The 14,520-nt window shown below is 37.4% G+C and overlaps 1 protein-coding gene across 37 annotated transcripts in view; it reads left to right on the forward strand.

The window, feature by feature from the left end:
* The window catches only part of shot (dystonin-like protein short stop), a 465,355-nt gene that overhangs the window by 355,656 nt on the left and 95,179 nt on the right, over positions 1–14,520 (forward strand). For 36 of the 37 annotated variants that reach the window (XM_071592974.1, XM_071592987.1, XM_071593006.1 and 33 more), the window contains 8 exons: positions 856–1,060; positions 2,022–2,387; positions 3,021–3,244; positions 4,778–4,978; positions 6,340–6,667; positions 9,769–9,975; positions 10,969–11,131; positions 14,209–14,346. In XM_071592974.1, coding sequence (XP_071449075.1) covers positions 856–1,060; positions 2,022–2,387; positions 3,021–3,244; positions 4,778–4,978; positions 6,340–6,667; positions 9,769–9,975; positions 10,969–11,131; positions 14,209–14,346 — 1,832 coding nt within the window. The remainder of the gene's footprint in view (positions 1–855; positions 1,061–2,021; positions 2,388–3,020; positions 3,245–4,777; positions 4,979–6,339; positions 6,668–9,768; positions 9,976–10,968; positions 11,132–14,208; positions 14,347–14,520) is intronic. The other variant, XM_071592973.1, reaches the window with a different exon arrangement.

A 14,520-nucleotide genomic window follows, 5' to 3' on the forward strand; every position in this document is an offset into this window, starting at 1 on the left:
CCAGGACTTAAGAGAGTTTTTGCTGTTGTCTTCACAGGGCCTAAAGCTCTACTACAATCCATGGAACAGATGGATTAGGGATAGATCTTGGGTGTACATGCACTACATTCCTCAATAGCCATTCTGCCTAGTTTGCTCTTTGTCTTGAACTGTTGCGAAACAATATTTGCAAAACTAGTGGTGTGTTTATCACAGTAAGCACTAATCATCTCATTAGTCCTTTAGTCAAAAGACTTATCAAAATGAAATACACTATGTTATCCCACAGAAGAGCTTTATTGTACGACCCGGGTTTCGTCGAAGATCGACATCATCAGGATCTTCGACGAAACCCGGGTCGTACAATAAAGCTCTTCTGTGGGATAACATAGTGTATTTCATTTTGATATGAAGCAATTCCACAAAGTTACTATGGATACAATTAACCAGGTCGAAAGACTTGTTTGTAGCTTACTTCTATTTTTGCTGTCCAGGGTTTATTCTCTTACATCTTGATAGTTCTTCCATCGTGAATCACCCTCAACACATGCTAAATATGCATATATCCTTTGATCTCTTCCTCTTGATCTTCCCTTCTATTGTGTTCGTACCATGGCATTGCAAAATGCACCTGCCCCCTTTGGTTAATTTTTCCATCTGGTTTTCCGTTGGCACTTTTCTCTTTGCCCATCTGCACATTACCTCATTGTTAATTTTTCCTGTTTATTTATCTGTACAACCGGATGAATGGATAGCATGATTAATGAGAAGGGAAACAGAAGATTTTATTATTTTATTTGTTTCTATTAAGTAACTCTGAAAAATTTGAAATAGTTGTTAATTTCTTTGCTGACTCTCTTGGCATTTATTTTCAAGGAATGAGCTGTCCACGTTCAACTCATGGCTGGAAAAGGCATGCCGTACACTGGAGGAGAAAGAGAGGTCTCTAACAAAGAGCCTGAGTCGCCAGGGCACCCTGGGTGTGGATGCTACCAAGGACTTTGTGAGTGATGTCATTGCTCACCAAGCAGACCTAAGGTTCATCACTATGGCGGCGCAAAAGTTTGTGGATGAGTCAAAGGTGAGATATTGTTAGTCATTGTTTTTGCAGTGTTGATATTCAAAGACCACAGTCTTTTAATTTTCCAGTCAGCTTCATCCATAATACTAGTCATGCAACTGAGTACCTTTCAAAGCATGCACAAACACATTCCCCAACTTTTGCTGAAGAGCGCTGTCATCTTCATGTTGAGGTCGGAAACACTTTCGACAACCCTCGTAACGAGGAAAGGTCAAGTCAGATTCAGCTTGTGCTTGCGCCATGACCTCCTCTGTATCATGGAACCATTGAGGCAAAACTCAGTCTGCTGTGCAGTGCTTACTGAGTGGAGCTCTTTGCCATCAAAATGCCTCTCGGTGGCATCAAATGCGGTAACCTTCCCTCCCTAACTAACTTGTATGCTGACTTGATGGGTGTGAAAAAGTGACTGTAAGTGTAGACTCCCTGTTCCATGGTACTGTTTGCCATGCTGTGATCACCCGCCAGAGGGCTTACGGAAGGTTACCCTATCCAACGGGGTACTCCAGATTTCCTTGGGCTTTGGGAACGATGACCATGGGTATCTGTTGGCTAGGGTGGTGTGATAGTCTTCTCTCAGCAGTGGAAGTTAATTAGAGGGTAGCCCAGACCTGGTCGAAGACCCGTGGAAGAGAAAGTATACGAGCTGGCTAGGAAGTCAAATTTGTCACAGGATAAGGAACTATTCAATTCACCGAGTGAATGATTTTCCTTAGGCTGACATTTTTTGCAAATAATCTAGACAGTTATTCATTTTTATTAGGAACTTAAAGTAACCTATTATGTTAGTATCTCAGAATTTCAATCAAGATAAATTGACTTCCATAATAAAATAGAGTATGTTTCAAATAAACAGAAATATGCCCAATCAACTCCCTGCAGTATTGACCGACTGCAGATATGTAGTGAATCAGTGTCGGAGGAGGCTTTTGGGTGTGAAAGATGGCATACTTTTTATTTTCAGGAGTATCTTACGAGCCTGAATGAGTTCAGAACTGGCCTTCCCCAGCGTCTGCCTCATGTTGAGCCCATTGTGGACTCGGCAGTAAAGCGAGAGGTGTCCACCGCTAGTGCCACCTACCAAGACCTTCTGGCTCGAGCCAACCGCCTCTCAGAGAAGACGTCGGGTGTGGGTGGGCGCCAGCGAGAGCAGAGGGAGGCCCTGGAGCGAGCAAAAGCATGGCTGAGAGAAGCAGAGGCCAGGGCAAGGCGCCTGCTCTCCGAGGCAATTGGTGCGGAGCCAGGGGCCATATCAGAGCAGTTGGAGAGGACCAAGGCTTTATGGTCTGAGTTTGTCTCTCAGGAGAGGCTGATTGACGCTGCCAAGAAGGTTGGTGTCCATCTTATCATTCATATGTACTCAGAAGGACTATTTTGCATGTGCAACAAATTATAAATTAAATGTTAAATTAGGTTTTATGTATAATTTGTTTGCATAATCTGTATTTGCTATGAATGAGCAATTATTGAATTCCATTTGAATATTTTGTGTTAGGATCATTTGTGCTAGTTTTTGTTTGTTAACTAATTTTGCCCTAGCAAATGTGAGATTTTGTGAAAAGCTACTAATGGCTACAATTTTGAATCCTTTGATTGGTTGATGCAGTCAAATATCACAGGAATGTAATTGACAAAAGTTACCTCTGTTTTCTCCTGCTATGAAACCTAATTAAAGTAAATGCAACATTCATTATCAAAATGACTGATAGCCATAAAAAAACAGTTGACACCCTAGTAAATCTTTTTTTCCAGAATTTTATCAATCCTGTCTTTGTTTCATTTGACTTTGTGTTCATCACTTCTTTCCATTCCAAGGTAAATGGTAGTAGCATTCATTTAAAGGCATCCGTATGCAATGCACTTCTGTGAAATAGGAATTGTTAATGGGATGGTAGAAGTAATATACGAGGCATTGCCATCGTAGTGTGGCAGTCATCACTCAACGCTGACTTTCTAATTGCAGGCAACTGTGGCACTCATTGAGTCCCTTGAAGGTCAGTTGTCCGTGGAAGAGCGCCGTGCCCTTGAGGAGCCTGTAAATGAACTACAGGGCAAGTACAAACAGCTAACGGAAGCCCTTGGAGACAGGTGTGGCCAGCTGGATTCAGCTCTTGTGCGAAGTCAAGGAGTGCAGGATGCCCTTGATGGACTCTCGACTTGGCTGGGAAATGCAGAGAATCAACTCAAGTGAGTGATTATTACTTAGCCTTCCTTATTGATTGGTGGTGGGTTTTGGGGTAGGTCCTGTGAATAATTAAACTGCAAAATTGTCTTCTATGCCTATGCTATAAATTAAGTCCACAGAATGCCCTTTTGTGCAGGAAACATTAACCCCACTTCGACCGCTATCTCTACCCTCTTTATTCCCCCCCTTCATGCCACCCAAAAGCCTTTTCTTCTTTCCAATTAAAGTCACACTCTTCCTTCTTGTGCCAAGGCTTTTCATATCACTTCCATAATGTTTTCTGCCTTCTTTAAATTGTTCCAACTATTTCCTCTCTTCGCAACCATAGACATTTGTCTTTTTTTCGCGTTATTAGTGGAGTTAATGAGTAGGTGACGAATGAATGATGGCTTACAATGGGAACATTTGTTTGTATTTTTTGTGAAGGATCAGCTTGTTATAAATGAATGAATAGGAATTTCCACTTGTCTCTAGTACTTATAAAAATCATTTAAAAACTTTCATCTACTCAGCCTCTCGAAAGCCTTCATCACTCCTTTTTCAGTCCTTATTTTGTGTCTGACAATACCAAACACTCAACGGAAACCCCTGCATCCAATTTTTCAGTAATCTTTACTTTGTCTGATGATCAAAGTTATTTGGATGACCACCCTCTTTTGCTTCCTTTTTCATAATTTGCCTTAGTTTTTCTGCCAGAAGAATTGATAATTGCAAATTGTAAATAATGCAGGGTCACAAAATTCCATAAAAATATTTGATTTCCATGTTAAATGCATGTGCCAGTTCTATGAAACTCGCAGCATCTATATGAATGTATGAATAATTTGTTTTATGTAGCAATTTATTTTAGCATAGTATTTTTTCATAATTTCAGTTGTACCACTGGAATTTGATGCATTATTGAAATATTATCATTATTATTATTAAATACATTTGTGGAAACTTAAAGGCAAAACATATTTTTCGGCTGAGTGCAGTAGTGTTTCTCCTCAGTAAGACACCCACACTACGCAATGGTACTCATGTGGATTATGTGGTAGTCCAAATTAGCTGGGTCTACTCTAATTAGTTTGGTATCATAACTATGATATGACTCAACAATCTACTGGGCTTTTATCAAGTAAATGGCTGAGGTTTGCCTTGTGAATTACATATAGATGTAAATTTTTTGTTGCCCTGGCTGATGGTGTCCATTAACTGCTATTAATTTTTATGAGTTGCCTGAACTTTAGAGCTGGAAATTGCTATTGATGAATGAAACAGTTTCTGGCGTCACTTGGTGGAAATTCTTCATATTGAAATTAAATTTAAAATACTTCGCCTTTCCACATAAACGTTAACGAAACCTAGGTAGTAATAAAAGTGATTTATGTGGAAAGGCGAAGTATTTTAAATTTAATTTCAATATTGATGAATGGTTGTTTGATTAGTAAGAAGTTTTGCAAAATTAAATATCTATTTCATTGATGGAAATCAGAATAATCAGAATAGGTGGAGAATTAATGAATTGTCAATGTTTAATTTTGGTATTTCAGGAGCTTGATGAGGCCCGTCAGCCTGAGCAAGGAGAGGCTGGAAGATCAGGTGAGAGAGCACCGGGTGTTGCAGGCAGACGTGGATGCCCACAGAGCGGGTGTTGAGAGTGTGTCCCATTCGGCCCAAGAACTCATGGCCACCGCCAGCAACCCTCGCCTTGCCAAAAAGATAGAAGCTAAACTGAAGGATGTTACCACCAGGTATTACTACTGATTTACCTGGAACTACTTTCTTTGTAGATGCAAAGGCTTATTATGTTGATTCTCTCGTAATTCTAATGAAATGACTGAGAATTATAAGAAAACTGATAAATATCTAAGCAGAAATTATCGATGAAGGCAATAAATTCTTGAGTCATGCCATTGTGAATAAATTTAAAATTTATTTAATAATTTGGAATATTTGAAGATTTTTCTTTCATTTTAGTTCCTATGATAATTGCTAGGATATATTCATGTAAAGCAAAGTCATGAAATTGATTTTGACATGTGTTAAGTATATAAAAAAGTGGGAGGTTATTTATTAAATAGGACATGTGCTGCCTGCCACAAGATTTCTGTTGTGATTCGGTGGCTTATCAATTGTTAAATAAATTGAACAAAATTGTTTGACATTTGGATATGATGGTACTTCCATTTCCTGCAAATTATGATTTCCCTCTAGTTACACTTGCCTGAGATTTACACTTTTTTCCTTTGCCCTCATCTAAGGTTTTAAGAATCAGGGTCAGAATATGCATGATTTGGGGTTACTGGCAGGGAAAAGACGTTCAAGAATATGCATGGTCAAGGTTGATTCAAACAAGCTGCTTTATTTGTAATTTTGAGGTTGTTCCATCTGGTGCAAGGCCTGCATCTGGCAGGCAGTGTGTCATGCACTCTTCAGTTAGATTAGCCTTTCCTAGTAAAACTGTAATTGCCTTATCGACTGGAACTCGCAAATTTAAATAATGGCTAATGCAATGCAGTAATTATCCTTACTTAAAAGAATTCTTATGAATGCATCTCCCCCTGTGAGGAAACAATGAACTGGCACACTCCCTCCCCTAAAAATATCATTATTTAATTATAGGCACAATACTCAAGGAATTCTGCATTTGAAACATTAACGGTATCTTAAGTGCCTTAGTTTTTTATAAAAATTCTGCTTGTAGTAATAAATTACTCTAATCAGGACAGTAAATGCATTACATGTTTTCTATGACACTTCTTTTAATATTTTTATCAAAATTAATTCACCCAAATTGGTCAAATCAACCACTTGACTTTCATGCAGTAGGCGAAAAGGATGCATTTAGTATATATATATATATATATATATATATATATATATATATATATATTAATGTTAATGCAGTAATATTATATTATTTTTGCAGTCTTGGCGATGTTCAGTTAGTTAAATTAACTGAATTAAGGTAAATATTAAGGAAAGGTATGGAAAATTATATTTGATCAGTAAAACCTGGAAAAGCCTGTGGTTAGAATTTTGGAGGAGAATCCCCTTGACCCACTTGAGGTGACATCAAGTCCTTGTCCTCTCATGAATGCCTAACTTTCAGGTATGACAAGTTGGTTGAAAAGGTGATCAAGCGTGGGGAGTTCCTTGATGAAGTCCGTGCTTCGCTGGACAACTTTTCAACGTCGGCAACACGGCTGGAGAAGTGGGCTGCTGAAGCTGGAGATGCACTTTCTGAGTCATCGAGAAACAGCACTGTAGATATAGTGGATGGCTCTGTTGTAAGTGACCAAGCCTCATTGAGAATTGCGCAGATTGCAGCAGCCAAGGACACACAGAGTGCAGAGTTTGAAAATACGCTACGATCAGGGAGGTCTCTCCTATCCAAGAAGGACGTCACGGATGGCGGGCCGGTTAGGGATCGAATTAAGGTGAGATGTGTTGGCTCTCATTAAAGGTTGCCTTGCATTCTTTGTTTCTCCATTTTTATTCCATTTTATTAATTAGTTTTTCTTGTTTAAATAAGTAGCCAGGATGCTGTACATTTTAATGACAATATTTATTTTTTCAAAAGTGTACTTTGAAACTTCTTGTCAATCATCCTGTTCATTTGACTGAATTATTAATAGAGTAAGATAGTATACGGAAAAATTAATGCCTACAGTATGTATGCTGATGTACAAAAATATAGAATTTTGAGACGAACGTTGAGTAAAGATTTTAAGAAAAGATAAGTGAAAACTTTGATATCGAGGGTGGTTTTGTATGGTGTGGATACATGGTCATTGAAGCAGGATGATAGAAGTAGATTGGAGGCTTTTGAAATGTCGGTGTGGAGAAGGTGAAGTGGGCAGAAAGGAATAGAGGTTAAGTGGAGTGGTTAGACATGGTGGGAAAGGAGAGGGGATTGTTGGGAGAAATCCAAAAAAAAGGCAAGAAAGGTAGGTTCAGAGAATTTCCATTGCTAATGAGATACTTAAGATTGTGATATAGATGGGAGGACGTTAGGTGAGTGAGGCAAGGGGAGGAAAAGGATGGGCATATTGGACAGAATGTTGGCAGAATTGAACAGTTTAAGGTAGTATGATGTGATGTCAAGTCACTTCTAAGGCAAGTTTTGGAATTGAGGTATATTCAGTCCGTGTCCATCAAAAACCTACCTTAAACAGTTGACTACAAATAATAAAAATGTTGGATGTGCATGTTATTAAGAGGGATTTCTTAAAATGTCACTCTTCATTTTGCACTCTCCTATTTGAAATTATGATGAAACGTCAGTATAAACAAAGAAAAATCATCTTTTCGGATTTTATAGACCCAATTGCTTCGCATGATTTGTCCACTTAGCGACAGCGATTCAATTCTCCTTACATTCTTTATTGTCTCATATATTTGCCAATGCCATGCTCTTCCAGATTTTGTCTTACAAGGTGTCACAATCACTTGCCACTGGAGGATATAGGTCGGTTTTAAAGTACTTGGTGATTATTTACATTCAATATAATTTTATTTTGGGAAATTGAAATTGATGAATTTGAAGAGTTCCACTGCTGTGATATCACTGGTTGTGCAAGGGAGAAGTGATACCATATACACGTGCGTATGTTAGCGGCTGATTTCCTCCGTTTTTGTGTTGTGGTCTTGCCTACCAGTGTAAATCAAGGCTAGAATTGCTTTGTGTATCAGCTATAAACTCAAATGATGAATATTAATGTAATAAATCAGATCATGATTATAATATTTGTGCTCTCGGTGTCCCTGAACCTAGACTATAGTGTCACCATAACCTGGGTTATTCGCAATGATTCTTCATGAAATGAACAGTGTATCTTTGTATCCTCAGTAATTCCAGAATCAGGTTCCTCTCAGCAGGGTTCAAACGCTCGAGAGGCCCTCATGTTGTTCCCCAACCATGAAATACTATGGTGTGACTCTTATGGATGCATTTGCATGGGCTCTTATTCTTATTTCTCCCCCCCCCCCCCCACCCAAGTCAATAGGTGTTAGGGTGTATGGATTTCCCTTTCCAGAAATCCATTGTCCTGCATATTTTCAGATTCAATTTGAAGAGGTACAGCACCAGACACCAAGCATTAAAATTGTTGAGATGACTATAAAGAGCATTGCAGCTCACTTAATTTCTTTCATCTTGGTAGATGACTACATACGAGGGTCATCCGGAAAGTAGTACCCGTTCGTGAAATAAAGACACAAAAGTAAATATTAACAAACATAAAAAATTTGATTTGAAAGAGGATACTTTAAACTACTTCTCAACATAATCTCCAAGCAAATTAAGGCATTTGTCATAACGTGTGACAAGTTTCTGTATTCCTGCTGCATAGTCCTTCGCCGCCAGCTCATTGAGATACGCGTGGGACCCATCTTGCACAAATTTTTGCATAATGCAGATGGTGTTTAACAATTTCATGAACAATTGTTCGAGAAACATTGGGAAAATGCTCACAGATGTCATCAATTGTGACGCGCCGATCGTTCCTCACGAATTCGTCAACTGAGCTCACCAGTTGGTCTGTAATGACAGACGGTCTCTCCGAACGCTCATCGTCGTGTGTGTTCCCCCTCCCCATGTTGAAGTTGCGACACCACCGCCGAACAGACGACTCGTCCATTACATTGTCTCCATACACCTCCTTTAATTGGCGATGAATATCACATGGGCGAACGTTTCTTGCATTGAGGAATTTAATCACTGCCCTCACTTCACAACTGGCGGCGTTCTCAATTTTTTTAAACATTGTAAACAATCACAGAAACAACACAGGCAATGCTAGCGTCACGCAACTTGGCTCAGAGAAGGCAGACAAGCCACTGAAGCTATCTGACCTCGTCCAGCGGCTACTCGCGTCGTCAGCACTTCATGCGGCACGAACGGGTACTACTTTCCGGATGACCCTCGTATATCATTGGAAAACAATTTAATGTTGATGGTAACTCTAGAATTAATACCATATTGATCTGAATGAGAATAAGGAAGGGCATGGTCAATCAAACCTCTGTGTGGAACCCCAGAGGCCGCATTGAAAAAATCTGAACTATATCATCATTAATGTCATTTTCCTTACGTGTGGGAAGAAAACCACACACCTCATCTGTCCAGAATTCTAGCCAATCACAATTTGTATTAATAGAAAGTTTTTTTAATGACATTATGGTTAGAATCTGATATCCTCATTTATAATTGCATCAGGTTGAATGAAGAGATAGAAAGCATTTTTCAAAACGTGCTCCATTTCCTTTCTTGCCACTTCTGCTAGTCATCTGAAAGCAGAAGGAGATTGATTATTTTATCTTTCAAGGGTTGTAATTTTTTGTCTATTTTGTCCCCAGGGTTATTTATTTTTTATTTTATTTATTTATCCAAATACTTGTATCTTAAGCAGTTATAGCTCAAAGGCCAAATTTCAGTGTTCATTTTCATGCTTGATGCAATGTAGAGGTAAATGCTAATGCCTAGTGTTGAATTGTCTACTGAATCAGCATTTTGATGTTGGATGTCTTGTTTGCGCAGGCCCTTGAGGCACTATGGAGGGAGCTTGCGTCCCTCTTAGAGGAGCGGCAGCGATTGGGGAAGGTGCGTGCTGAGCAGATGTCTGCGTATGAGCGCTTGCGTGAGCAAGTGATGGAGTGGCTGAACTCGGCAGAGAGAGCATTTTCCCACCTGGAGCCGGTAGCCATTGAAGTGGACATCATCAAGAAGCAAGCTGAGCAACTCAAGGTAGGGCTAACCAGGAAATAAAGTCACTTGTTCCTACTGCCCATTAAATGGGCAGCAATATGGGAAAAGTTAGATGCTGATGACATCAGATTTTTAATCATACTTTTAAGGTTTTCCTGTTTTTCATATTTTTAAGGTAGGATAAATAAAATGTTATTTCCAGTGAAGTGTTTTTGAAGCTTATACTTCATATTTTACTTCATAGTGATTCAACCACTGCATAGTGCATCAGTTTTCAGCTTCATAGCTACATAAAGGCCTTGGTAATTAAATCAAAGTGAGAAAACATTATATTATTTCATGATTAATGGCTTAGTTTTTCTGTCACTGGTTTTTCCTAATCTCATTTGTTGGTGATTGTCAAACCAAAATCTTAAACTTCTCATTATGCTTGACCCCTCCCGACGGTGGCCAGCCTCATAGTGAATGCACCCCAAGTGTTGCATGAAAATATATATGGAGGAAGTATGTGTTGAATGATTGGGAATAGGGGAGGCAAGTGACCCTCAGTGGTTAGCTCTGTGGGGGATGATAGCATGGATTAAGGAATTTGAGGATTGGCTCCTTGGAACTCTTGAAGGTCACCTTGAGTAGACCACCATAGTTGCTTGGCATAGCTGCAGGGTCCATGCCTGAAATACTGTGGGAAATAAATGTTATATATCTGTAATGTGCAGTTTTTTGATAAAAAATTGAAACAATTACTGTCAGACTAAATTGGCATATATTTTTTGACTGGCAATATTATGTCTAGAAACTGTCAATCTAATGCAGTGATTTGTGGCAATAGCTTTCGTATTAAGTAATCAATTTTTGCATTCATTTTCCTTATAAAATGTAAAATTTAGGTCTTTTTCATCTTCTTGCCTTAATCTTACACCTAAGCCAAGGGTTCTGGTTGGTATTTTTGTTCGGGAAATGCATTCAATTCATTTTCAACATGCCATGTGTGCCAAGATAGGTGGTATTTAAGGAACAAAGTTTTATTTACAGCCCTTGATCAAGGAGCACCGCGACTATGCCAACACAATGGACCGAGTAAATGACCTGGGTAATGCATATGATGCCCTGCTCAGGGGTGAGCGCCCGGACTCACCAGCACGCAGGCGCACATCGTACAGCCCTGCTAAGCGACCATCTGTGACGGCCAGCCCGAGTGAGTGCCTATTTGTGTTCAAGTGCCTGACCATTTGGCGCACGCCTTTAATTTTACATTAAGAATTTAAGCAATATGTTCACCCTTTATTGATGAGATCACAGGCTTTGAAACATTTAAAAGTTTTAATGTCTAATGTCATCTGTATGGAGGTATTTTATACTAGGGTTTATACCATTTGTGTTACTTGTTATTTATATCATTATTGCTTGTACATAAGCAAACCATATAGTATCACAATTTATTTTAAAGAAAAAATGAGTCCATTAAAGGTACTACATATAAAAAGAGCATTGTAACATTCAGTACTACAACATTTAATTCATTTTAGGCTATTTTTGGAGTGGATCCAAGTCAATGTTATCATAACTATCTTTTTCTAAATCTGCAGTGTTGCTCCATGTGTGAGAGGAATGAGAATTAAATTAATTCTATTTACAATCTTTGACAATATGAGGGTAAAAAAGAAACTTTACACTTCCACAATAAAGATTTAATATTTCACGACCATGGGTTTGATGCTGTGCATTATCATCAGGTTTAATATTTAACAATGCCTTGTAATCAAGCATAAATTTTATCCGATATGTTTGGAAATAATGATGCTTCTATATTCCATAAATTTAGGAGAACTTTTGAGATGATAAAGCAACTTTTGTTCATCATGTGTGATGAGCATAAGCTGTAGGAATGATTGATTCCAATAGATGTGATTAGGGCCAAGTGCCAAAGCCTAAGAGTAAAATGCACATTTTTTGCCCTCCTCGAAAAACTAGAGTTGAAACAAATTTTTTCAAAAGATTTCAACAATTCTTATGCATTGTATTACAAATGAGTTACTCTTTTATTTACATTTCTACTTTAAGTGAAATTTCTAACTTGATTGTTCTGAAATTCTCTTTACTGTTGGCATTTATTTTATGCATTTTTATTGGTTAATCTTCAATTAGTTTCAGGTTGATACCATTATCTTCTAGCTTTTCAGAGGGTCATTTGAGGTAACTGAGGATGATAATTAAACAAAAGAGAAAATGAAAATTGTTCCAATGATAACTTTGTTTGATAACTGAAAATTTGCTTTAGTGAGCATAACTGCGAGGGCTGTTCAATAAGTACCTGTGTTAGAAATGAGGAAATCAATTTTTCAAAAACATTTTTTTTATTTTTCAACATAGTCCCCTTTTAGAAAGATGCACTTCTCCTAACGTTCTGGCCATTTTTTTTCAACCCCTCCGAAAAATAGGATTTGTCAAACTCTCCAAAATATGCCTCTGTCTCGGCGATAACTTCCTCGTTTGAGCTAAATTTTTTTCCCGAGAGCCATTTCTTCATCAAATCAATCAAATCAAATCATTTATTAGCACATTACACTTACAAAGTTTCGGTAGCTGGCAGCTACCCGCAAATAGGTGCCTTGTCCAACACGTTTAAAAATAGAACAACAAATTACAAAAACATACATACAAATACATATTATACAATATTTTAACATCAATTATCTTCAAAAAATTCCTGTATTGAATAGTAACACTTTTCAATTAAAATGTTCTTATTTTTTTCAATAATACTGTTTGTAATTATACCATCAAAGTGTTTTAATCTTACCCTGAACTCATTATTAATCTTAATGCCCATATAATATGGTGAGTTTTCTAAAATTTTTAAAATTTTCTAAAATTTTTCTAAAATTCATGTTAAGGAATAGGAAAAAGTCGCAGGGAGCCAGATCGGGTGAATACGGGGGTTGCGGGAAATCGTAAATAAGTCTGATTTGATTTATATTTGAATCAAGACTTGAGATTTGATTTGAGATTGAGTTCTAATTGAAATAAGTGATTCCCAAGTCCTCAAGGAAAAGTGAATATTATTTGAAGGTTCTTGAATACAAGTATTTTGATCCTAAAATTCAAATTGAGATATAGTAGAATGTGAAAACTATACTCTGTTGGTGACTTTCATTTATCGTTCTCTTAGGCATGAGATTTCATTTTTCTTTGATAAGATAAACTTTTGCTTTTCACATCTCTTTAGACATATTATTGATATTTTGGAGGTTTGTCGTTTGTATATCCACATTTCATGTCAATTTAAATATTTGTTTATTCATATTGATATCAACATGTTCACAGTGGTACTTAAATAATTTCACCGTATGATTTGTGAAGTTGCTACTGAATCTACAACGTGTGGTAATAATTGGATGTAATCCTTAATGATTCATGCCAGATAATAAAAGGAAATAGTGATTAACAGTTACACTGTGGCATTGACTGTGTCATGCTGTTATTTGGAATTGAATGCACTTTTATAAACCTGGAAACATTTCTCTTGCATGCTGCTCATTTTTTCTGATTGGTAAGTTCTGGTTTAATCTTAGGACATAAACAATCGGAATTTTTTTCGGCTGATATTGGTCATTTCTTCCTTTCACTTATGCAGTCAGAATCACATCAAAGTAAACACAAAAGGTTTAAATTTCACTTTGGAGTTAAATATTTTCCATTGGTTACCATTCACCTATGCCCCAGTATGATTCAAGAAATGAGTATGCATTGACTATAAAAGCCCATCAGCAATTTACAATCAAGCCAAAAAATAAGTTGACATTTACTGCATTGATAATAGTACACCTGAGTAGCTGTTGAAGGCCAAAAATTGTGATTCAATTTTATGAATTTTAGAGTTAGAAAGTTTATAGATCATGTAATTTTTCATAATTATATCAGAAATTTATTTTTCCAGTTGTCCATTTATTTTTAAATTGATTCAATGGACTCAAATTCATTATATACTGTTAAACTGATTTTTTCCTTACTTATGACTAATGCTTGAACCATTGTACACTTGCATGGATGGTTGATTTCAAGCCTCTGTGACGGAAAAGTTGTAATTAAAAATACTCTATTCTTTATATTCCATTTGCCATTTGTTTTTAACTTTTGAACTCTTTTTTTAACTCTTTAACTAACAGATGATAGATTACATTTATTTCAAACAAAGAATTGTTTATTTTCCTCCCCAATGACCGAAAATTTGATGGAGAGTTCTTAAAACTACTTAATTTATTATTTCAAAAGTGCGTCGGCCTTCGCAAGATGCTCGAAGTCCATCTCCAACAAAAGTTGGTCTGTCAGCAGTGCAGAGCCCAATGTCACCCAGCGGGTCGAGTGGCTTCAGTAGCCGGCGCTCCTCCCAGGACGGTTTCCATCTTGAAGGTAGTATTTCCACCAATTTGAAGACAATTGGCTGAACCTCATACAACGAGCATAATTTGTCCCACAGCCTTAATAGTAACCGTTTAGTGAAACAATTTTTTGCGTATAACTTGATGAAAATACGAAAATACATTCCTGGCCCAAAAAATAAATCATGTACTTAGTTTATCCAAA

This window comes from Hetaerina americana, unplaced genomic scaffold (genome assembly GCF_022747635.1).
Source record: "Hetaerina americana unplaced genomic scaffold, ioHetAmer1.1.p SCAF_5, whole genome shotgun sequence".
NCBI classification, from domain to species: Eukaryota; Metazoa; Arthropoda; class Insecta; order Odonata; family Calopterygidae; genus Hetaerina; species Hetaerina americana.